The following is a 25,585-nucleotide window of genomic DNA, read 5'->3' on the forward strand; positions in this document are numbered from 1 at the left end:
ACGTAAAGCAAACTATTTGTAGAAGAACGCTGAATAAGAACCCAATCAGTCAACACCGTACGCCCCTAGATACCCGTAATACTAATACATCAAAGTTCAGCTCCACCAAATCACCCTCCCATCTGGAAAATTGACTTCGAACTCTCCTTCCTCTTCAATCCAATTCTCTTAGCCAACTGACCAAAACCACTACCCCTCCTTTCCTTCTCCTTCACTCCCTTCACCTCAACCTTTGTCTTGCCCTTCTCGCCCCAAGGGTTCTGCGCCTCTCGCTCAATCTGCTTCTTGCGCTCCACAGCAAGTATGCCGACTTGATCCACGAACACAGACTTGTCGAGCAAGTCTTCAACCCTGACTCTCAAACCGTCTTGGTCAAGGATGGATGCGACTTGTGCCAAGCCCATGATGTCGCCGCCCAGCTGGAAGAAGTCTGAGCCAAGATCAATAGGTGTAGGAGAGCCACGCTCGTCGTGTAGAATTTGCTCCCAAGCCGATCGCAGCGTTGTAGCGAGGGTGTTTGTCTCGTGATTTGAGAGGCCTGTGTCGGTGGGTAAAGTCATCGGCTGCTTCTCCACGGACCGCTTGCGCATCTTCTCTGAGTTGGCAGTAGTCGAGCTACCGGAGCTGACCTCTGTAAACAGTGGAAGCAGAGTGTGCGGGTCTTCCGAGAAAGCGATGACATTGGCGCAAAGAATGTCGAATGCGTGCTGTGCAAATTCTGTGGTAATCGTGCTGTTCGGGACGTACGTCAACGTGACATCCATTTCGTTGCCACGGGAGGTAGTGTGGATGGAAAAGTCTGCGAAGTCTTCCTGAGAGCCAACGGCGCCGATGGTGTACTCGATGCCGCCTAGCTGCATAGTTGGCCGGTCATCCTGAATGTTCTGGTCATGTTGCAGAACGCTGGAGAAGTTTGTCCAGTCAGGCCATTCCGTGCAGTGTCTGGTGATCTCGCGGAAGCCGAGCGACTCAAATGGCATGTTCGCGATTTGTTGGTCTTGAACGTACTTTAGAAGATCCATTACAGTCCAATCAGGTCGGTACACGATGCGAACAGGCACCATGTTCAAGCAAGGGCCGACGATGTTCTCGACATTGGCGACACCGCCATTACGGCCCGAGATGACGTGACCAAAGACAATATCAGCCTTGCTCACAAGACGGGAGAGAGTCGAAGCCCAAGCGGCCTTGGCCACCGTTGCGCTGGTGATGTTGACGCCCTTGAGTTTGGGTGCACTGACTCTCTTTTCGAGTGTGATGGATTGGCCAGCTGAGCGCTGATAATTGGGGCCGAATCGGTTGACAATCTCTGTCATCTTGGAGCCGCGAAGAATGTCTCTCCAGTGATCGTGGGCTCCCGATACGGTCTTGGCAGTTTCGCGTACAAAGTTGCCGAAGCTTGGGGCAGATGAGACTGGGAGGCCATTGTATCCATCTTGGAGCGCACTGAGAATCTTGGACATGCAGACTCCATCGTATTGGGCGTGTGAAAGTCGCATGAAGATACGGTATTGCCCTGTCTGCTTTTGCTTCGCGACCACGAATTGGATGAACGCTTCGCCGAGTCGTGGACCGCCCTCGCGATCCTTCTGTTGCAGATCCTTGGTGAAGGTGTCGATATCTTCGTCGGTTTGATGGTATATGAACTCTGGTTGAAGCTTCCGCAATACGACCTGAAGGAAGCGATCGCCATAGGGGACGAATACAGTGCGAAGAATATCGAAGGCTTGTACCATACGGTAAGCAGCTTGCTTGAGCTTGCGAAGATCGAGAGGCCCATCTCCATCCAGGTAGAAGTAGTTGAGCATCCATTTTGACTCCATGAGAGTACCAGTGATCGCGAGTGATTGGAAGTCTGTGACAGGGAAGACGTCCGAGATGCCTCCCTTGAATACTTGCACTTTCGAAATGACACTGTCGACATTGGGGTCTCCAAGCATCGAAATCGACCTGTTGAGAGAGCTCTCAACACCTTCCTGAATAGTATGCGTCGCCAACGGCCTTGAACTGATTTTGCGCGAGGCATTTGGCTTCGTTGGGCCGGTGGTGAGCCCTTGCAACCTCTTCAACATCGTCGAATCTCTGTGGCTCAGCTCCGACTCGGCGGGCATCTCGCTGGGAGCTATGCTCTTGGTGTCGGCGTTTGGATCGAACATGTTGTCCTGGAAGTCGCTCCAGATTGATGCGGCTCTGCCGCGTTGGTAAGACCTAGACTGGCCTCCGACACTCTTGCCTGCCACTGAGCCGCCGCCAGCTCGGGACATAACTTCATCAATGACCTCGCCCGCAACACGTACTACACGAGCCATGTCGGCAAATGTGGGGTTCTTGAACACATCAGCCACGGTCATTGAAAGGCCCTCTTCCCTCGCGGCACCGACGAGGCGCATAGCCATGATGCTATCACCCCCGAGATTGAAGAAACTATCCTCTTGCTCGATGGTGTCCTCCACCGTCTCGAGAAGCTCAGCCCACAGATTGAGTAGCTTCTTCTCAACAATGTCGGGTGTGACTTTGGTAGAGGTCTCGGTGGCAATGACACCAAGAGTGGCGACCATGTCAGCAGCGGTCTGGATTCTGTTCTCTGCATTACTGGCAATGCTCATGCGGCGCGAACGTATAGAGGCTGCTCGTGGTGAGGCTGGGTGTATAGACGCTCCATCGATACTCGGTCGTCCGCGTTGTGACATTGAATGCTTTCTCGTGAGCATCCCCGTCATTTGGTTTGTCATCTGATCGATTGTCGCAGATGTAGGTTCGGTTGTCAGCTTGTTCTGCGCTACGATCTGTTCGACGATCTGGGGTACCATCTCGCTGACGATGGATCGGATGAGGCTGCTCCAGTCAGGTGTCTCAGCTGGCTGCGGCGCCGCTGGTGTCAGATCAGGGAATGTGATCCTCGGTGTACGAGGTGGTGAGGTTGATCCGGCACTGGAAATGCTCGAGCTGGTTCTGAGAATAGGACGCGGCTTGGGTAAAGCAAGGTGCCCGGGTGAAGACTGTGTCGGCTTGATCTTGACGAGATTATCCAAGTCTGAAATGGTTTGCTGTGCGTTGTTGAGCGCCTGGGCCAGGACCTTTGCCATGAGAGCAGAAACGTTCTTCGCCTCGGAATCGGTAACTGCATCACTCCAATACGTGAAGCGCACGGCTTCATCATCGCGAGTGGCATCGATGTTGACCGTGATAGCGAACTCGCTGGGATCGTGGCCATCAAGCTGCTCAAACTCAATACCAGAGTCATCTGCCGCGGGCTCGTCTGTGTTCGCACGCCTCTGAATCGAGACGGCAGTGTTAAAGAGCGATTTTCCAGAAAGACCAAGATCATGCTGGAATTGAGCGAGCGAGCAATGTTGATGTGGCATGGAGTCGACAAAGTCGGACTGCACCTTCTCAACGATCTGGAGTAGTGAAGAAGCCGGTTTCAATTGAACTCGTGATACCAACATGTTGATGAACGCGCCAACTGCGCTCTCGATATTGTCGATTGGTACGTTTCTTCCCGACGTGAGATATCCGTAGCACACATCGGAGGAGTTGGTGTAAGAGCGGAGCACCAGAGCCCATGCTGCGAGAAGGATATTGGCGAAAGTGACGTTGCTGCTCTCCGCAAGATCGTGAATCTCGTCAAATCGGGTAAAGCGCATGTCCAAAGATCGAAGCTCTCGCTGCTTACTGGGGTCACGAGGCGTAGTCGGGAAATAGCATGGGCTGACACCGCGAAGCTTGGCCTTCCAGTACAGTACCGCATCATCAACTGGGAGACCACGCAGGTACTTGATATAGTCGCTGTATAGCGGTCCGTCCTCAGATAGCTCCCCTTGGTATGCTTCCTGGAGATCTTGTCCGATAATGCCGAGTGACCCTCCGTCGATGACGGCATGGTTGACAATGACCTTAACAAAGATCTTGCCTGAAGGAGTCTGGACGACAGCAGCCTGATGGGGAAGGACAGGTTTCTTCTTGCCGTTGAGAGAGCCATGCTTGATGGACTCTAGCATCTTGGTCACTTCGCTGTCCTTGCAAGTATACTTGACTATGCCAGAATCGGGGCCCTTGACGACAATCTGATCGAAGACGCCTCCTTTGCAGACACTGTCGATGAAGACGGTGCGCAACGCTGGATGACGGGCAACAACTTGCTTCCATCCATCGATGACTTGACTGGCATCGACTGGGCCTCGCTTCGATTTGACCTCGAACGTGGTTGACGACCAGTACGATTCCGGGGCCTTGATCTGACTCAAGATCATCCCGTCTTGGATAGGCGAGCAAGGATACATATCTTCCACCTCATCAAAGGAATGGATACCGGCATGGGGAAGGGTCTTCAAGACTCGATCGAGGCGACTGTAAGATTCCAATGGTAGTAGTGGGAAGTCGGTCATCGTTGGCTGTGGGGTATCGGTCTTGGCCAGTTCGGTGGCGATCTCCTCCAGTGTGCGTTGGCATTCGGCGATCCACCTGCGAATGCCTTTCTGGTTCTTGGAGTAGCGATTGTACATGAAGCTGAGTTGGATCTGGCCTTCCGAGACTGAAGCCGAAATCTCGAAGAGTGCCATACGCGTTGTCTTGGTACCCACGTCGGATGTCTCTTCGTCATCGCCGTCCAGCTGCAACGGCTGTAGGAGTGAATCGCTAGACCCAGACTGTTCTTGTCGGCCAAGGTAGTTGAACAGCACTTCCATTGGTGCATGATTGGCAAAGCGTTGCTGCCCATCTTCTGTGAGATAGCGATGAGCAAAGTAAGGTCGGCCATTACTTGTGATCTTGCGTCGGGTATCCTTGACTTGTCGGAGCGTATGCATGACCTCGTCTTCTTCGTCACCGATGGGAATGGTGACCGGATACATGGATGTGAACCATCCGACGGTTCGGGAAAGATCGAGATTACTTGAGTCCCATGCTTCTCGCCCGTGAGACTCGTTGAACAGGGTGGGAGCCCTGCGGTTGATAAACACGCGGGAGAAGGAGTGGACAATAGACGCCAGGAGGATGTCGACGAGGTCTGTCCTGTACACGTGGTGGTTTTCGAAAGCCATCGCAGATATTTCCTTATCGATGACGAACTCATCCCTCTCAGTATCACCGTACACGTTCGATCGAGCCTCCATCCCCCAGAAGGCGTAGTTCGTCGGTTCAACTGCGAGCGGCTGGGTTTGCACGTCGCGTTGTCGATCGATTTGCGAGGCGTTTGAGCTCTGCATCGCATTCCAGGTCTGGAAAGGTAGGCTCTTTGCAAGCTTTGTAGTTGGGCCAGGAGCGAGTAAGTCTTCCAGATCGCCAAGCAACACGCCCCAGCTCACTACATCTACGACAAGGTGGTGAGCAGCCATGAAAAGCATCTGTTTGCCCTTGAGACTGAAGAGATTCACGGCAAAGACAGGACCGGCGCGAATGTCGAGGCTTTTCTGGGTAGCGGCAATGATGGCAGTCGCAGCAGAAGCGGCTGAAACCTCATGTGTCGTGAATGCGTAGGATCCGGAAATCTTCGAGATGACAAGCTGCTGCCATTTCCCAGCATCGTCCTTGGAGAAGCGAGCACGTAGCATCGAGTGACATGCGACGATGGAATCCATAGCGCGTTGAATAGTAGCCGGCTCCACGTATCGTGAGATGCGCAGTGATGATGATTGGTTGAAGTGTGTGCCGTTTTCGATCTTGCCGCTCTGGAAGTAGAAGCGCTGAATGGGAGAGAGGGCAAAGGGTTGGTCGCTTGTCTCTGTTCCGTGGTCCAGGATGACTACAGCCTTGATGTCGGCCGCCAGATGGGCCAGGGACTTGGCACGCAGCACTTGGTTCAGAGTAAGGCTGATACCCTCGCTTCTGCACTTTGCGAGAAGCTTCATGGCAGAGATCGAATCGCCACCAAGCGCTATAAGTGGTTAGTAAACTTGACACTATTCTCTCTGGGGATCACTTACATAGCCAGGACTTGGAAGGCTTGACGTCTTCCACAGGACAGTCCAATACCTTCGCCCAGATGCCCCGAAGAACTGTCAGAGCGGTATCAACAGGTCCGTCGGCCACTTCAGGAAGCTCTGCGTTCACGATGCGCTGATGCGTGGCTTCATCCAGATCTTGTAGCCACGACCCGACTTGCTTCTTGTCCAACTTGGTGGAAGCCAAGGCTGGGATACGGGGAACAGCGATCCAAATGGCAGGTACCATATATGATGGCACGAGATCAGACAATCTCTCCCTTGCGCGATTGATTCGCGAGAGCGTTTCTTTGTCGGAGAGTACCGTGCGCCAGTCTGAACCAGCGTTGGTAGCGGCGGTTCCGGGGAAACTGACGACAACCGTGAGCTTCTTCGTGCAGGGACCAATCTTGGGTAGCTGTACAACCACTTGATGGATGTTGTCGTCCGCCTGCAAGACTGTCTCGATTTCATCAAGCTCGATTCGCTGACCCGCGAGCTTGATTTGGTTGTCTCTTCGCCCGATGTAGTGGATAGACCCATCAGCGGTGTACTGGACAAGGTCGCCGGTACGGTAGATACGCGATGTACTACGGGTCGAGAACATCTTCAAGAAAGCAGGGGCTTCGATGAAAGCTTCCGCAGTACGTTCAGGATCGTTGAGATAGCCTCGGGCGAGTAATGGTCCCTCGAGGCAAAGCTCTGCGGTTGCGCCGATGGGTGCAAGCTCGTGAGGATTGTCAGAGTTAGTAAGCCAAGCACGTCCGCTCTTTAGGGCGCGACCAATGTTCGACGGGTCTCGTTGTGCAGAGACATGATCATTAACGATAGCAAACACAGTGCCCTCAGTAGGACCGTAGCCGTTCTGTAGTTTGACCCCGTTGGCCCATTTGTCGACCACGTCAGATGTCATCGCCTCACCACCGGCTACCAGAGTCTCCAATGTCGGTACAGCGCTTGGTCCTTCCAGCGTACCGGCAACTGACGGTGTGAAGAAAGCCCAGTTGGCTTTGAGATCAGTCACTGCAGCGGCGAGGTCCGTGGTGCGCTGTTCGTCTGATGGTACACAGATCGTGGCGCCCCTAAGAAGGACGGCGAGGGTTTCGCCAACGGAAACGTCGAAAAGGAAGGAGCAGAACTGGAACACTCGAGAAGTAGGCGTGACATGAAGCCCTTCACATATCGCAGCCGAGCTGGAAGTTATACTCTTGTGCTCTACGACCACTCCCTTGGGTTGTCCTGTGCTACCTGAAGTGAAGATAACGTAGCAGGTATTGTTGCCTTTAGCGCGCTGCGATAGCGGTCCGGAGCAGGTCGGTAGTCGTCGAATGGCGGTCTCACTGACGTTAAACACGTGATCGACCATGTCCGTGAAACGATGGGCATACGGCGGTGAGCACAGGACGATCGAAGCTTTGCATGCCTCAACGATATGCAGATGTCGTGAAGGCGGGTCTGATGAAGATAATGGCACGTAGCCTGCGCCAGAGATGAGAATAGCCATGATAGCTACGATGGCCCATCGCGACTTGTCCACACAGATCGGGATCAGAGATTCAGGGCCAGCACCAAGCTTCACTAGCTGCTGTGCCAGTTGCGATGCAAGCGCGCCAAGCTCAGCGTAGGTGAGTTCGCCATCGAAAGCGGTCACGGCTGTGGCAGCGGGCTGAGATGCAGCCTTCTGGAAAAAGAGCGAGGGCACAGTGTCATCGATGAGATCAGGCTCATACGCGTTCCACTTTTGCACGAGCTGCTTGTCTTGTTCACTGAAAACAGCTGCATGACGAACATGAGTAGCTGATTGGAGTTGGTTCAGCACCGACTCAAACTGGTATAGAAGGCGCTGAACATGCCAGAGCGAGATGACATTTGCATCGAAGTGAGCCAAGACATCGATCTTGGTCGATCCCATCTTGCACTCAACCACGAGTGGGTATGTGAAGAAATTGCCCTGATCTTCGTTCTCGTGAACGGTCCACATAGATTCAGCGAGCTCCTCGTTCTCCGTTTGAACAACCAAGAGGTTCTGAAAGTCGCATGCGGCTGCCATGTCGTCGCCGAGTGCTTTGATAGCAGAAATGCCATGGTGTTGGTATGGGATACGGTCGGTGACATTCGTCGCTATCATCTTGAGCAAGTCGCTAACACTAGCGCCGCGATCAATTTTGACCCTGGACGGCACGGTGGTCAATGTAGGACCACACACGTCCGTAATCCCCGCGACGGCGATGTCTCGCCCAGCAAGAGTCTCACCAAACACCACATCATCACTTCCGGTGTAGGCAGCAAGCAGCAAAGCCCAAGCAGCTCGTATGACATTGGCTGGTGTGACGTCTGTATTCTTGCGAGGTGCAAGCTTCACGGTGTGTTGGAACATCTGTCCGTCGGATGTTGCGTTTGAGGTGGCATGGGGTGGCTGAGGGAACTGGAAGGCGTTGAGACCCATCAGGCTGTTCTTCCAGTAAAGATTCGAAGCAGAGGCATCGGTGCCAGAGATGTACCCCACGAATTTGGAGTAGGGTGTCTGAGGGATGGTGGATGTGCCGCTCGAGTATATCTGCTGCACTCGCTGAAGCATCAGGTAGATGCTCCAGCCATCGTACAAGGCATGATGCAGTGTCCATACAAAGTACCGCTCCCCTGATGTCGTAGTAACCAGTGAGTAGGCTGCAAGTTTGCCACCGAGATCCGAAGGAATGGTCATCGCTTCGCCTTCGGCACTCATGAGCGAGGTCTCTTCTTTCCAGAAAACAGGATCTTTCTTCATGACAGCTTGCACAAACATACCGGATGGTAGCTGAATGATGCGAGTACGAAGGATGTCAATCTCCTGAATGGCTGTGTCCCAGGCCGCCTTGAACTTCGTCATGTCCAAAGTTTTCGGTAGCGCCAACACGTGCTGCGCGACATAAGCTCCAGCTTGCTTGATAGAGAGCGTGAGAAGCGCATCCTGAAGTGGACTCGTCGGATAGGCGTCCTGGATGTTTTCCTTCGGAACTCGACATTGCTGGACAGCTTCGTCCAGTACTTCAGCTCTAGGAGACGAAGCTGGCAGCAGGTCAAAAGGCTGCACTGCCTTCTGCGGCTGATTGAGTGTGTTAGAACGGGTACCAATCTTGGCTAACTCGGAGAGCTTCGGATTCTTGAAGATGTCGATGAATGACAGCTCTAGCTGTTCGGTATGAGCCATCGCAACAAGACGCATGGACGAGATGGAGTCGCCACCCAGGCGGACAAAACTGTCGTCGATGCCTACTGCAGAAGGTGGTAAACTCAAGACGGAGCACACCGCTTTGTGGATCTTCTTCTCTGCCTCGGTCGTGGGCTGCTTCTTGTTCGCCATGCTTGTGAGTCGGTACAAAGCCATTGTCTCCCGACTGAGGTTTTGTACTAAGCTGCGGAGACGATTGCGGTCTAGCTTGCCCGCCGAAGTCCAGGGCAACTTTGTGACAGGGACGAAGATCGAAGGTATCATGTACGAGGGCAAAGAGCCGGCGAGCCCATTCTCGGTGTCTTTGCACATGTCTCGAAGCTCGTCGCTGAGTGGAAGGAGTAGTTCGTCGGAGGCGGGTAGGTCGGTCGAGGGCGGCTGGACGTTTTGCGCTTCGTCTCCGGCTTGACCCTGAGTAACAGCAAAGAATACTGCCAAAGCCTTCGCAGAGCTGCGATTGGAAGGTGCGACTAGTTCCACTGCGGACTGTACGTTCTCGGGAAAGTTCTTTCCTACGTGAAACTCAATTTCACCCAGCTCAATTCTCTGACCGTTGAGCTTGATCTGGGTGTCCTTACGACCGATGTAGTTCACCGACCCATCTGTGTTGTAGCGGACAAGGTCACCTGTCTTGTACATGCGGGCTGTTCCAGAGATTTGGCTGCCGGAAGAGATAGTTTTCGCCCAGACAGGATCAACGATGAAAGCCTTCGCGGTCTTGACTTCATCATTCAGATACCCACGGGCCACGGTGGGGCCTTCAATGACGAGTTCGCCGACGCTACCGATAGGCATGAGTTTGTCATGGTTTCGTGGGTGTACGATCCACAGTCGACATCCGCTTCCGGTACCGATGGTGCCTGGCTCCGAAACAATGAGCTTGTGATCCAGTGTGGATTTGTATGCAGTAGCAGCTACGACTGAGCACTCGGTAGGGCCGTAAGCTATTCGTTGTCAGTACGAAGCCGCACGGGGGGAATACAAGATCTGTATGCATACCGTTGATGAAGCAAGTGCTGTTGCCCCATTTCTTGAGGATGGGTCCGGGAAGCGCCTCGCCTCCAGAAACAAGCGTCTTCAACCCAGGAACGCGCTCTGGCTCGATAGTTCCAAGGACTGACGGGGTCAAGAGTGACCAATTGACTCTCAACTTGCGGATGGCGCCAGCTGCGTTGTTCATGCGATCGTCATCTGTTGGCACGCATACCGTGGCGCCCACGGTCAAGGCTGAAAGGATCTCGATACAGCTCGCGTCGAATGTGTATGAAGCAAACTGGAAGGTGCGAGAGGTTGCATTGATGTTCATGCGACGCGTGAAAGCAGCTGCACTAGTACAAAATGCTTGATGAGGAATGATTGTCCCCTTCGGCTTGCCGGTAGTACCTGAGGTGAACAAGCAGTACGCTGCGTTGTCGGGAGTTGCCGTAGAACGTGGCTTGCTGGTCACTGGGATTCCGAGCTTCTTGATGGATCGCTGGTCGACGATGACGGCTGTCTTTGCGACCTCGCTTGCTTTGTCGTGGTATCCGCGCGAGCACAACACCACCGGGGCGCCAACGTCTTCGATAAGCTCTCGAAGTCTGGTTTGCGGATGCTTCGGGTCTAGCGGAACGTACGCTCCACCAGCCTTCATGATTGCAATCATGCTGACGATAGCGTATGATGACTTCTCGAACATAATTGGCACGAAAGTCTCAGTGGTCACACCGATAGCCTGTAGATGGACTGCAAGCTGATCGGTGATCTTGTCAAAGTCTTGGTAAGTGAATGACCCGTCCCATCCTTCCACTGCCTTCGTTGTTCGTGGTCTCGTCAGTGCCTGATCATGAATGACGTCGTGCACGCATCGGCGGATAGGTGGCGGAAGTTGTGGGTTCCATTCGGTAATTTGTCGGAGACTACTATCCGTGAACACGTCCAGCTTGCCAACAGTGAGCTCCGAAGCACTGCTTTCAACAACGCTGTCCAGAATCTTGCTGAAAGTATCGGCCATGTTCTGTGCTTGAGAGGGGAGAATCCTGTCTTTCGAATAGCCAAAGTCGACAGTGATGTTGTCGTCGGTAACATCTGCATTGACTGTGACAATGTATTCGCCGGCATCTTCCGCTTCCATATCTTCGTAGGTGAGAGCCGTCTCCTCTGGATCGCTTGACAGACCGCGCCTTTGGAAGGTGAAAGCCGTGTTGAACAATGAAGGTAGTTGAAGGGCATGCTGTATGTCGGCAAGAGAACAGCCCTGATGCGAAAGAGCCTCAGTAGAGCCTGTTTGGAGAGCCTCGAGGAGCTGGGCAATGGTCGTGTCATCTGAAAACGATATGCGTGAGATGACCATATTGACGAAGCAGCCCACGGCCTCCTCGATGTTGGTGACCGGAATGTCTCGACCAGAAGCGATTAGGCCGAAGGAGACATCAGACGTGCCTACATAGTAATGGAGAGTGAGAGCCCACGTAAGCTGGAGCACGTTCGAAAGAGTCACACCATTGTGCTTGCAAAACGCCTGAACACGGGCAGTGCTACCGAGGTCTATGTCAACTGATCCTGACTCTGGAGAGCTTGGGATACCATCGTTGAGGGTGGGAAAGAAGCAGGGCTCCATCCCGGCAAGATGCGTCTTCCAGTATGACAAATCAGCATCGCTGGATTTGGAGAGCATGTGTGCAATGTAGTCGGAATAGAGTGGTCCGGCATCAGCCCGTGTCAGCTTTCGTGCGTACGCACGAGCAAGATCAGTAAGTAGATTGGATACCGAGGTGCCGTCATTGATCGCATGACTGAGCTCGAGCTTAATCCATACTTTGCCAGTCTTTGTTTTGCAAATGCTCATGCGATGAGGTGGCACAGCCTCGCGGCAGTCAATGGGCGATTGATCTCGCAGAAGCTTGGCAACCTGATCGTCCTCGCAGTCGGCGAGGAGTTGAACTCTTCCGGCTTTCTCCTTGACCACGACCTGATCTTTCGACCCGTCCTTTGCAAGGCTATCGATGAAGATAGTTCGCAAGGCTTGATGTCGGTGCACTACGACTTGCCATGCTTCGGTAAGACGGCGTGGATCCATTGGCTTGCCATCCGTGGACTGTACTTGTGCCACGGTGTGATACGTGTAGAGCTCGGGATTGCGTGATTGCGTGTGAAGAAGGCCCTGCTGCATTGGAGACGCCGGGTATATATCTTCTACATCCGTGAGGTTGATACCGGCGGGCAGAACCGCTGAGAGCCTGGATGTACCGTTGTAAAGAAGTGGAAGATGCTTGAAGTTGCTAATGTTACGCTCCTGTCGAACTTCGAGAAGCTGTTCTACGGCATCGACGAGGGTCTGGCGACACTTTGCAACCCACGCACGGATCTCGTTCTGTCGTCGCATGTTGCGATTCCATCCAAAGGAGAGCTTGATAGCGCCCTGAGAAACTGCTGCCGTGATGTCAAAAAGCCCTAGGCGGGGAACATCTGCTCCAACTTCGCGAGAGTCGACCTCATCGAGCGAAGTGAACAGTCCCTCCTTGCCGTCTTGTGTTTGAAGCCTGCCAAGATAGTTAAAGACAGCTTCTGCAGGCCAGTGGCTGGCATATCGAGTCTGGCCTTCCTCTGTGAGATTCCGGTAGGCGAAGTAAGGCCGCCCTTTGTCTGGCGTACGGTTTCTGAAGTCTCTGACCCATCGGATAGTGCTGATCATGTCTGTGGCTTCATCCAGTGGGAGAGGAAGATGGATAGGCGTCACTGTGGAAAACCAGCCCACTGTGCGCGAGAGATCTTGGCGGCTATTGAAGGGTTCACGACCGTGGCCCTCATTGTGTATCGTGATGGTGGACCTGTCAGGGAAAACCTTGCGGAACGACTCAAATAGAGCAGCAATGAGAATGTCAAGGATTTCGGTAGCCAGAGCGTCCTGTGCACCAAGGAGGAGCATGGTGTCTCGAGTCGACAGCTGTACATCCTCTTCCACTACGTCTCCACTGAGATTGGGACGGCCTTCCATGCCCCAGTAGTCGAAATCTCCCGGTGCAATATCCCCAGCCGGAAAGACACTCCTGGCGTTCTCTTGCTTGGCCTGAATGGTCTGCTGTTGCAGCCACAGGTGATAGGGTAAGCTCTGAGGTGCTGGCTGAAGGCCGTGAAGGAGACCCTGCAGATCTTCGAGGATGATTCCCCATGACACCACGTCGATGACAAGATGATGAGCGACGAGTGCTATGGCCTGAGAGAAAGTTTGATCGATGTCAAAGAGCTCGATAGCAAAGGTCGGGCCGTTGGAAACGTCCAAGGTTGCCTGGCTGTCATCGATTATGGGTCGTAGATTGGCATCGTCTCCTGCTTGCACGTTGTGGCGACGAAGTCTAAATGACGTTGGTGCATCTTTTTCGACTCGCTGCTTCCAAGCTCCTGCTTCGTTCTTGGCAAAGCGTCCGCGAAGCATTGGATGAGTTTTGACTAGAGTGGTCACTGCCGCCCGAAGCTCTGGGGTCTCGACATTCCGTGAGAGGCGGAAAAGCTCCGTCTGATTGAAGTGGTTGTGCGCATCGCCAACGGTGTCGAAGAAAACCTTTTGAATTGGCGAAAGATCGAAGGGCAAATCGTAGTCTACGGCTTCCGATACAACTTGTGACTTCTCGGAAACATTGGCTGTTGAGGCCATGGCCGAGATGGATTTGGCACGAATGATATCCTGTACGCTGATGGGAAAGCCCTGCGCACGACACTGCGATGAGACTTGCATAGCGGCAATTGAATCACCGCCAAGATGTAGGAAAGACTGGTTGAGACGGATATCAGCGACGGAAAGGTTCAGAACCTTGGCGAAAATAGCTTGCAGCTTCTTCTCCAACGCATTGCCGTCGTTGGGTTCGGTGTCGTCCGATCCAATGGCCGAGATCAGACGATAGGTAGGCTGGTCCATATCCTCCAGCCACTGAATCGCGCGTCTTCGATCCAATTTCCCGGAAGGCATCAACGGGAAGCGCTCGACAGCGACCCACAAGGAGGGTATCATGTACGCGGGCAAGCGCTCGCATAGACTGTCCCGAATGGAAGCAATGTTCAGCGAGGCACTTTCTTGCGGCAACACCTTCAATCCGTTCCCCGTGCTCATCGTAGTCGTGCCCATGTTCTGGAGGGACACAATTGCGACAAGTCGCTTCGCACAAGGTCCAGTCCTAGGCACCGAAGCCAGAGCGGTTTGCACGTTGTGATCGTCCAATAATTTGTGCTCGACTTCAGATAGCTCTAATCGTTGGCCGCGCACCTTGGTTTGAAAGTCTTTGCGACCGAGATACTATTGCAGTTAGTATGGGTCGAGCTAGAGTGATGAAAATGACTTACCAGCATTGTACCATCCTCGTTGTATTTGACCAAGTCACCAGTCTTGTAGATGCGCAGGGACGCTGAGGAGTCATTGCTCAGTAGACCTGGAGACCACTTGACATGCCCAACGAAAGACTGGGCTGTCTTTTCGGGATTGTTGAGATATCCGGCTCCAACTGCACTTCCCTCCAACAAAAGCTCTCCTATGGCGCCAACTGGTGCAAGTACGTTGTGGTTGTTCCTTGAGACGATCCAGCCTCGTGCTGTGACAGCCTTGCCAAGATTGTTGGGCTTCATGTGAGATGTCATGATACTGGTAGTTGCGACAGCAGAGCATTCAGTTGGTCCGTAACCATTGCCGAGTGTGACCTTGTCCGCCCAAGTGATCAGGTCTTGCTGCGACATTGCTTCGCCAACAAGGAACAGAGTCTCTAACATAGGGACTTGCGATGGCGACATCATACGCACGACCGAGGGTGTGAGAGCAGCCCAGTTGACATTGAACTGGTTCATGACACCAACAAGATCGTTCGTTCGGGTAGCCTGGTCTGGTACGCAGATAGTACCGCCCTGCATGAGAGTGCTGAGTATCTCAATTAAGCAAGCATCGAATGTGTACGAAGCGAATTGGAGTACTCTAGACGTATTAGAGATCTTCCAGCCAGCCACGAATGCAGTAGAACTGGTGACCCAGTGGTTGTGGTTCACTAGAGCCCCCTTGGGTTTGCCGGTCGACCCAGAAGTGTAGAAGGCGTATGCTGGAGAGTCACTGTGTACTGAAGGAAGACGCTGTAGACTATCATGAGGAGTCTCAGTTGCTTGCCGATCTACAACCAGGGTGCTGGACGGGATAGACTGGCAAAGCCCTTCATACTGTGGCGCGCAAAGGACCAGGTCGGCGCCAATGTCTGAGACAATTTCACGAAGGCGGAGAATAGGTGCCTCGAAGTCCAAGGGAACAAATGCTGCTCCAGATTTGAGTACAGCCAGCATGGCGACGATGGTCCAACCTGACTTGTCGAAGCAGAGCGGGACGAATTGATTTGGCTTAACCCCAAGTCGCATCAACCAGTGCGCGAGAGCAGAAGATCGGTCGTCGAGCTCGCGGTAAGTCATGACACCAGTATCCCAGGCATTGAGAGCAGCAGCGGTGGGACGAGTCGCAACCTGGTCCTCTTCGATAACACTGTGAATGCATCTACGGATTGATGGCACTGGCTCGCGATTCCAAGAGCCGATCAGATCACGGTCAGCAGGATTGACTAGATCCAGGTCATCCAACGTTCGCGTGATGTTGTCAGCACCATTCAACTGCGTGAGGATGAAGTCAAATTGCTGCACCATGCGCTGAGCGAGCCACTTTTCGACAACGCGATCATCGAACAACGCTTCTACCAGAACGCCAGTCGAACTGACCTTGCAGTTGAAGACGAACGCATAGCTGAAAAAGTCAGTTCCGATAGTGTTGGCACTGATCATGTTCCACAGAGGGCTCTCGGCGTCGAAGTCGTCTCCTGACTCGATACCCAGAAAGCTCTGGAAGTCACAGGCTATGGCTGTCTCGGAACTGAGTTTGCTGATGTGTTGTAGACCCGCGAACTGATATGGCAGCGAAAGCGAAGACTGTTTCTGGGTCTCTTTGAGATACTCGTGAACTGTGGAAGTGCGGTTGAGCCGCAGCCGGACGGGTGCAGTCGTAATAGTGGGGCCAATGATGGACTCTATGCCAGGAACGGAAGCCTCGCGACCACTGTTGGTTTCACCCCAAATGACGTCATCTAATCCGGAGTAGGTGGCAAGGAGAATGCCCCATGCTGCGCGGATCATGGAAGGGACGGTGACCTCGAGGCCTGGGTTGCGTTTGAGCTGTACAGAGTGCAGCAATTGGCCATTGGCTTCCACGCGGTGATCTGGGGATGGCAACTGGGGGAATTGTGACGCCGTTACGTTGTCAAGTTGCGAAAGCCAGAACGCATCGGACTGCTTCTGTTCCAAACTCGTAATGTACTTCACGAAGCGCGAGTAAGGCACAGTGAGGGCGATGTTTTGGGTTTCGTTGCGGTAGTGTGCTTCGACTTTGCGGAACAATGCTGTCCAGCTCCAACCATCGTAAACGGCGTGGTGGGCAGTCCATACAAAGAAGACCGAGTCAGTCTTCTCACCAACGAGGGTGAAAGTTGTTAGAGGTGCGCCGTTCTTGGCGGGAAGCTGCCTGGTGGTCTCGTTGATATCTTGGATGGCGGGGAGAGACTGCCACTCAATCTCTTCGCGTAACACTACCTGCAGGAAGCCATGCTCCTCTGAGTAGACGATGCGCGTGCGCAAAGTGGCCTCGCTGGCAATGACGGCCTTCCAAGCCTCTTTGAAGCGCGCCAGGTCGATGTCGGCTGGCAGGCGGTAGATGGGCTGCACGACGTACGTTCCTGGATCCTTGTTGGTGAGCATTACAAGACCTTCTTGGAGCTTGCTGCATGGGTATATGTCTTCGATGGAATCGGGGAAGACACCGCACTCAGCTGCAGCCAGTGCCACGATAGCCTGACGGGAAGACTGCGGGAGCAGCTCCATAGGCAAGGTATCTGCTTCCGGCTTTGCGGCATCATCGGAAGATAGCATCACCGCAGTAGCGGCCATGTCTAGCAGCTTAGGCTGCGCGAACACATTGGCGACGTTGAGCATAACGCCATCCTTTCTCGCCGCAGTGACGAGCTTCATGGCGCTGATGGAGTCCCCACCAAGGCGGAAGAAGGAGTCTTCTGCGCCCACAGCGCTCGCGTCAAGCTTCAGCACCGAAGCCCAGAGACGCGCCAACGCGACCTCAGCTTTCCCAGCAGGTGCGCGGCCGCTCTTGCCTGCTAAGCGGAAAGGAGTCATGTGTGATTCAGGAAGGGCTGCCGCCAAGGCGCGTAGCACCTTCCGGTCAAGTTTGCCAGACGTCGTCATGGGCATGCGGGTGACTGGCATGAACATGGAAGGGACATAATAAACAGGGAGCGCATTGGCGAGCGCGATTTCAACCTGCTTGGCCACTACGCGTGCCGACTCGCCCATCTCGCTGATGGCAGCTGGAGCCTCATCTTCAGAGAGGCACATGAAGGCTACGAGCGCTTTTGTCTTGTTGCTGTCGTTGAACTTGACTAGCTCGACAGCCGACTTTGCGCCAGCCGGTAGGTTCAGCTTGAGGTGGTGCTCGATCTCCCCCAACTCAATACGTTGGCCATGCAGCTATGTAAAGTTAGTTGATGAGCTTCAGAATGATATGTGATCAGACGCGTACCTTGACTTGAGAGTCTTTTCTGCCCAGATAGATCATGTCACCGTCGGAGGTGTATTGCACGAGATCGCCGGTGCAGTAGAACCTACGTCCCGTGGGGCCCATGACACGAGCCCATTCAGGATCCATGAGGAATGCCGCCTTTGTCTTCTCAGCGTCATTGAGGTAACCGCGGCTGAGGATTGGTCCTTCGAGGATCAACTCTCCCTTGCAACCAATAGGCATCAGGCGGTCACGGTTCTCGGCGTCGACGACCCATCCAACGCAGCCGATTGCCTTGCCAATATTGGTAGCTTCGCCGCGGCCATCACTGAAATCTTTGAACGCCGAGTTGATGGATGCTTCGCTAGGTCCGTACATTCCAACAAGGTGGACATGTTGACTCCAGAGGTCGATGAGCGCCCTGGTAAGAGGCTCCGCACCAAGACAAAGGCTTTTGATTGAAGGGACCTGTGCAGGCGTGAGAAGTGCCGCCACCGTAGGTGTTAGATCCATCTTGTTCGCTCTCAGCCTAGCGATGGCACCAGGGAGATCGTTGACACGATCGGCTTCAGAGGGTACGCATACGCAGCCACCTCGCTGAAGAGTAGTGAACATCTCTTCTAGTGAGTTGTCAAACGTGTATGAAGCGAACTGAAGCATGCGCGAGTCCCGGTTGATGCCGAACTTGGAGCCGTGGGCCTCCGCGCTGGTGGCTATTGCCGAATGCTCAAGTACAACACCCTTGGGTCGCCCGGTACTACCACTGGTGAAGATGACGAATACCGGGTTGTGGGGCTGCACGCTAGGGCAGGCAGGACCACCGACAAGAGGCAGACTCTGTAGAAGTGCATCATCTACTATGATGACATTGGCTACGAGACGGTCGAACTTGGATGCACGCGAAGCAGTGGTCAGTACCACTTGGGCACCAGCATCTTCGAGACGGGTTTGGAGCGCTGGGGCAGGATGCGCTGCATCGAGTGGGACAGCAGCACCGCCTGCCTTGAGAACAGAGAGCATAGCAATAATTGCAAAGGCACTCTTGTCGAAACAAGTCGGCACGAACACCTCAGGTCCAACTCCAAGCTTGACGAGATGATGCGACAAGCGATCTGTGGCGGTCTTCAGCTGGTCGTATGTAAACTCTCCGTCGTGAGCACAGATCGCCTGTGCCTCTGGTTGACAATCAGCCCATCGGGCGAATATGTTGTGTACACACTCGTTGATCGTGGCCGGCATGACATTCCAGTCCTGTAACTGTTGCAGGTGCCTCGGGCTGAGATGGTCCAGGGATGAAATGCGCCGTTTCGAGTTGAAGACAATGTTCTCAAGGGCACGCGCAAAAGTGTTGGCGACATTCCGAGCCTGTATGGCGGTGAGATGGTCTGTCCAATAGTCGAGATCCACAGCTGCTGTGTCATCGCCAACTTCGATATTGACACTAACTGGGTACTCGGTCGGATCGTAGATCGGGCGAACCTCGCGGAGAGTGACATCCTCTTTGGGAGAGTTCTGTTCCTGGGGTAGGCGACGGTAGGACAGCGCAGTATTGAAAAGGTTGGCGCCGGAGAGCTCGAGCACGTGCTGAACGTCGGCCAAAGCGATATGACGATGAGGCAAAGCTTCCATATAGTCTCTTTGTACGTCCTGAAGTATGTCCAAGAGACAACGAGAACCATCTGATAGATCCACACGGCAGACGAGCGTGTTGATCAACGGTCCGACGATACTTTCCACTCCATGAACTTCCTCCGCATCACGAGCGGAAGTGAGGTAGCCGAACGTGACGTCGTTACTTCCGATGTAGCAGCTGAGTGTCAGTGCCCATGCAGTATGAAAGACGTTGGATAGCGTAATGCCATTGGTATTGCAAAAGTGCTGCAGATCGGCCAAACTTATACTGGTCAGATCGAGGCGGATGGTGACCAGTTCTTTGGCTACAGTATGGCCTAGGCCGTCGTCAAGAGTCGGGAAAGAGCAAACCTCACTACCACCGAGGTAAGATTTCCAGAACTCAAGGCTGGACTCTTCAGGTTGTTTCGCAAGCCATGCTATGTATGCGCTGTAGGGAGTACCGTCGAGAATGGTTCGCCCTGCGCATGCTTTCCTGAGTTCCTCAGCCAATAGACTCATGGAGTGACCGTCCATGATGGCATGGCTGATATCCAGGGAGCAGTAAGTCTTCCCGTCGGCCGTAGTGCAGATGGTGAAGCGGTGGTTTGGGCATCGACCGTGGTTGTAAGTGACGGAACGCTGCTCCTCAATGAGTTTGATAGCATCCGTCTCATCCAAGGCCTCGAAGTGTACGATGTTGGCGTCGATGTGTTTGAGAACCACTTGATTGTAGAGACCCTTCGCACCGACATTCTCGATGAAGATCGTGCGTAAAGCTGGGTGTCGATCGACGACTTGTTGCCAAGCGTCAGCGACCTTCTCCCAAGAGATATCCCCGTGGATCGTGGTAACCTCGTGAAGAGTAGCGGCAGCGTAGAAACCGGCATCCTTGGTTTGTGACAGCAGCAGGCCTTCCTGCATCCTTGAACATGGATACACATCTTCAGTGTCGATGTCCCGAATGCCAATGGCTGAGAGGCTATCGATCATGGCTGAGAAGCTCTCGTCCGTCAATGACAGTAGCGGAAAGTCGCTGAGTGTTGGCTTCGGGTCGAGGATGGTAAGACCTCGGATCATCTGCGAGATGGTTGACTGGCATTCCGATACCCATTGCTGAATGAGTGACTGGTGCTTCATGTGCCGGTTGAACGTGAACGCGACCTTGAGATGACCTTTGAAGACGAAAGCGGAGATCTCAAAGAGACCCCACCTGCAGGTTTCGTGACCAAAGTCAGACGTGCCGCCAGCCTTGCCTGTCTCTCCGGCCATGGTGCCGGATGGCTGGAGAAGAGCGTCCGCTCTCTCGAGTTGCTGATATTGGCCGAGATAGTTGAACAAGATCTCCATGGGCCAGTGAGTTTCGAAAGTATCACGACCTTCTTCAGTGAGACAACGCCTAGCAAAATACGGCCGGCCATTACCAGGGATTCGTCGTTTGAAGTCCTTGATCTTGCGGACTGTATCTGTAGGATTGCGTGATGGCGATACAAGGATTGGAGATAGCGCGGTGAACCACCCAACAGTGCGGGTGATGTCAATGTCCGAGTCCCAGGGTTCACGCCCGTGCCCTTCGTTGAAGATGGCAGGCACAGGTCGGTCGGTAAAGACATGTGACCAAGACTGGATTAACGATGCAAGCAAGACCTCGACTGGCTCGGTCTTGTAAGCAGTATGGCAGTTGGTCAGGAAGGCGGCACTAAGCTCCTTGTCGAGTTCAAAGCTGGCATGACTAGCATTGCCGTAGGTGTTGTCTTGATGCTGAATGCCCCAGTACGTGAAGTCCATGGGAGGAACATCAACAGCAGGAAGGACGTCATCAAGCTCGAGCGACTCAGCGTGGTCACGTTGCAGCTCCGCCCATTTCTGGAACGGAAGAGCAGGGGCAAGCAACTGCCCACCTTTCAAGATCTCTTCAAGCTCTTCGAGCAATAACCTCCACGTGACCAGGTCAACAACTAAATGGTGACCGGTGAGGAATGCATACTGCTCGTCACCAAAATCGAAGAAGTCGGCAGCGAACAGCGGGCCAGAGACGTGATCAAAACATTGCTGCGAGTCGGCGATCTGAGTGTCGATTTGAGCTTGTGATGTTACGTCAAGATGACGAAATCGGTAGGAGCCACTGATATCGTCTGCACTGGAAGTCAGCAATGTGCAAGCAACTCGCCTACGGAGCAGCAGTAGTACACAAGGCCATGTAGGTTGGGGCACTAGCTGTTAGACTTACTTGTAAGACGCTGTTGCCAGCCATGCTCAGGTGAATGCGTGAACCGTGCTCGCAGCATAGAGTGACGTGTTACGAGCTGTTCCACCGCAGACTGAAAATCGCCGGCGTCGGTCTTACGTGACACCCGGAGATAGAAAGATTGGTTGAAATGGCCATTTGTGTTTGGACGCTTGAAGAAGAGTGATTGAATGGGAGACAGCTCGAAGTCCTCATCGAAGAATTCCTGGTGGTCATAGGCTGAGTTGCCGACTTCTTTGACAGCAGCCGACAACTGGGTGATGGACTTGCTGCGCAACACCTCTTGGACGCCAAGACTCATGCCTTCCTTCCGACATTGGCCCACGACCTGCATGGCAGAAATGGAGTCTCCTCCAATCGAAAGAAAGGATTGGTCGAGAGGAACATGGGGCAAATTGAGGACATGAGCCCAGATAGCTTGGAGGCTCTCCTCGACATTAGTGACGACTGTTGATGACATGTTGGGTCGTGTGTCGTTCCTGTTAGACACTGTGTGAGCAAATGATTGTGTTGAGGGGTCAATGTGATGCTACATGAGGGCATGGGCCATGTGAAGGGTTCTGTGCTAATCGCGCGGTACGCGTTTTGCTTGCATGGAGGGTACACTTACAAAGATCAGGTAGAGTGTGTCTGACGAATCTGATTGTCAGCAACAATGTGATTAATTTACGTACCGTGGATTACAACTTCTCGTCGAGTTTGAGAAGGGTGGCGAAGGCAGATGCGTGCCTTTTGTGCTGCCGATAAAAACTTGGGTATAGCAATCCAAAGATTCTAGATTCAGTCACACGGAATGTCTGTGATTGAGAAGATGGAAAAGCTCAGTACGGGCCTCAGGTTCTACTCTTGCATATGCTGCGTGGGATCGTCATTCGGGGATAGTGAGTTACTCCTGAATCCCTTGCCACCTGATACGGGGGTCTCGGCATGGCAGTGAAATCATCATAGGTTATTCTTGTCTGTTTCAAGCCACACAGACTGGAGAAGCATGGAATGCGAGCGCAAACAGCCGGGGCCTGCAGGCAGGCATCGTCTTCGAGAACGAAGAAGCATTAGCTGCAAAGACCCGCAGGCGCCCCAGGCCAGCTTAGAGATGTTCGTGATTGGAGGCGTTGCGCTGGATAGACGAAGGAGACGGACGAGCTGGGCATGGAGCGGTGGACACGCTGGCGAGTTCCTTTTCGAGTTGCACCAAGAGTAGTGCATACCAGATTGTGCGAAACCAAAAAGCAACGGGCGGCTCCTAGTGGGCGAGGGCCATGACCGTCGCGTCTTCGCGAGGCTGGCTGTGACGTGCTTGGCTTTTGCGATGCTGTGAAGTCTCTGCGGAGGTCGCGAGAGGTTAATAGGTACATATTGTGGCGTGCGTGGGAACACGAGACGGTCCGACGCGGAGATGGAAGGTGTGAAGAATGAGGTTTGACGCGTCGGTGGCCGGCTGGCTCCTGCTGGTTGGGGCAAGACGCGCGAAAACAAAGATGCGGGGCGCTTATGTAACGCGTCACGCACTAAGCTGCAAAGAGCCTTGGTCTAGCTCCAAGCGCAATCGGATGCTCTTCTCCGCCTCAGCGCTGCCCCGGCGCGACTTTCGCTGCCCGTACTTCAAGCCTCCCTACATTGGCATGCGTCTGCATACGGCACCCACGAGCTTGCCGCCAGCTGTCACCGGTCAGCTGCCCAACGGGCATCTCGCCTCACGCTGCCACGTTCAACAGTCTGCCACCATCAGCCTCAGTTCCCGAAGCTTCCGCCGCTTCCATGACACGGTGCCGTGACTACGATTCACGTTCCGCTGTCAGTCGCGCTACTGTATGGTTTTCTTTGTACGCCACCTTCCACTTTCTCATTTCCCATGTGTGCATATCCGGAACGGCTTTTGAACCCGCCGCCATCACGCTCCAAGAAGTCTCGCCTGCCGCTCCCGCGAAGCACGCCCTCAAGACCCACACTGTGATGGTGGGATGGATCCATCTCTAAGGCGCACAGCACTTTCCAAGGTCCCGCTCCTGATAGTTAGACATGGTCTAGGTAGTCGACGTCGGATGAGGATTATCCGGCTCCTACCGCTGGTTACCAGGCAGCCGGTACTCCCATCCTAGGGCAGCTCAATCCTCATGTGCGGCTTCCCTGCAACTGATCATGCCTTTTCAGGACTGTCAGCATACGTCGTACCATCTGTCGAACTACCTTTGTCATCCGCGGAACACGAGCACGTGAACAAACGCGCATCCACTGCATGCTGTCGCCACTATCCAGCAGGTCTCGGCGAAACTCATCTGCCTAGCGGTCGTCAATTTGCTTGACAGGAGCTCAGCCTCGTCGTATTCAGCTGCTATTGTGGGGTAGACAGCGGTCCAAGACATATGAACATGGCTGCAGGTACCCCAGAAATCTGATATTACCCGTACGAGCTGCGCAAGCCATGAACTTCACCTGTGGAAACGCTTGCAGCTCTAAGCTAGTAGTGGAATCTTCCGGTCCCCTTTGGAGTGTTCATCGCGAGCTGTACCGGCCGATCAAAACGTATGCGATCGGCGTTGCATCGATCATCACTCAAGTGTAATGAAGCTACCAAACAACATGGGGACCTACATCGGCACTGCCATGAACCTGGTGCCGTTTTTGCGGTCACATTACACAAGCTCAGCCATCTGCCTTTCGCTCGTCGACACCAATCCCTTCAGCCTGTTTTTTTCACCTCCTCGGAAACCGATTTGGCACTCCGCCGGTATTCAAGTCCGCAATCTTGACGAATCACTCGTCATAACAAAGAGGCTACTCCGTTATTCGGTCCACGAGGAATCAAGCTTCGCCTACGAACAGTCGATCACTGACAGAGTTCATTGCGTCCTACTGTACCCTTTTCAGGGCTTCGTTCTCGCGCCTGAAGTCTCCTAGGCTTCGCGATCGAACTTGAAGTCTTCGTGCGAGTGACCATGAGCCTGTACATTGGCGGGTTGGCGAGTCTATAACAGTGATTGGTACCGTAACCACTCCATGTCTCAGCACGTGAGTGTCTGTGTTTGAGGTGATCAACACCGTTTCCGTCTGGATAATTGCCGCGTCACCAGCCTAATTGTTGGATTACACCATCCTTGATTGAGGGGTAATGCGAGATATCATCGCGGTCAGACCGGTCCGTGTTCACTATCACTCTCCTCACGGTGGCGGAGGTTTCGATCTCGATCAATCAGACTGCACGAACGCGCCTCCATGCACAGGAAAATGTCTATGTGATGACGTGGGTTGCATTTTGACTCCCGTACTTGAATTTATCCAGTACGCAGGTGCGCCTCGGACAGCCAGTGTTGCACATGACCCGTATACGAGAACTCAAGGATCAATGAGAGTGGACTGTTACATCATCTTTACACCTGGAGTATCAATGGTATTCTCGTCAAGGAGTAGCTCCTCCGTCGTTAGCAGTTCAGGCTACTTTGCACTTCACGACGACTAAAGGGCCGATGAACGGCCGTAAGCGATGTCTTCGCCTTTTTCGGAAGCCATAATCCCTCCTTCTTGACATGTCCTATTTTGGCGCTCAACACAGCTAAAATAGGAAAGGACACCGCTGTCAAACGTTTTCAACACCCCTAGTTTAGAGCACGGTGAACCAACAGCAATGTCGCCGCGCTACCTGCTACGGCCTTTCGGGTGCGATCGTCGGCATGACAGCGCCGATCTCCAAGCCACAAGCCACGAAACAGGCGCTACGGCTGTGCCAAGGTGACACCGTGGTAGAGTAATTAAGGTTAAGGATTCTCTTCCCGGGCCGCCGACCACACTGTTTTAAGCGCAGGGTGATGGGAGGGGCGCTTGTCGTTGCTGCTAATTCGGGTGGAACCCAGGGCTAATCCAAATCCAAGCACCATGCGATGCCCCTGTCCATTCAAACAGTGTACAACACGACGCATGCAACCTGCATGCACCAAATCCGTACCAGGTTATGAGATGCCAGTCACGCACCCTACTACCGGTATATTCTCCACCATCACTTTCCGGGTCTGCAAGCTATCTGCTTTAGTGCAAGATGACGATGA

General features: G+C 53.6%; 1 protein-coding gene across 1 annotated transcript; it reads right to left on the bottom strand.

Moving 5' to 3' along the window:
* Window positions 1-110: 110 nt before the first annotated feature.
* J4E88_009012 (NRPS) lies at window positions 111-22,005 on the bottom strand (the record flags this gene model as incomplete). The annotated part of the gene is made up of 6 exons (XM_049402619.1): window positions 111-5,875; window positions 5,925-10,076; window positions 10,132-14,401; window positions 14,449-17,655; window positions 17,708-21,432; window positions 21,528-22,005. 6 exons carry the CDS (start codon window positions 22,003-22,005, stop codon window positions 111-113), a joined length of 21,597 nt encoding a protein of 7,198 aa, XP_049251474.1.
* Between the last annotated feature and the right edge of the window lie 3,580 nt (window positions 22,006-25,585).

Source organism: Alternaria novae-zelandiae, assembly GCF_023758075.1.
Source record: "Alternaria novae-zelandiae strain BMP 2774 chromosome Unknown scaffold_22, whole genome shotgun sequence".
Lineage (NCBI taxonomy): Eukaryota > Fungi > Ascomycota > Dothideomycetes > Pleosporales > Pleosporaceae > Alternaria > Alternaria novae-zelandiae.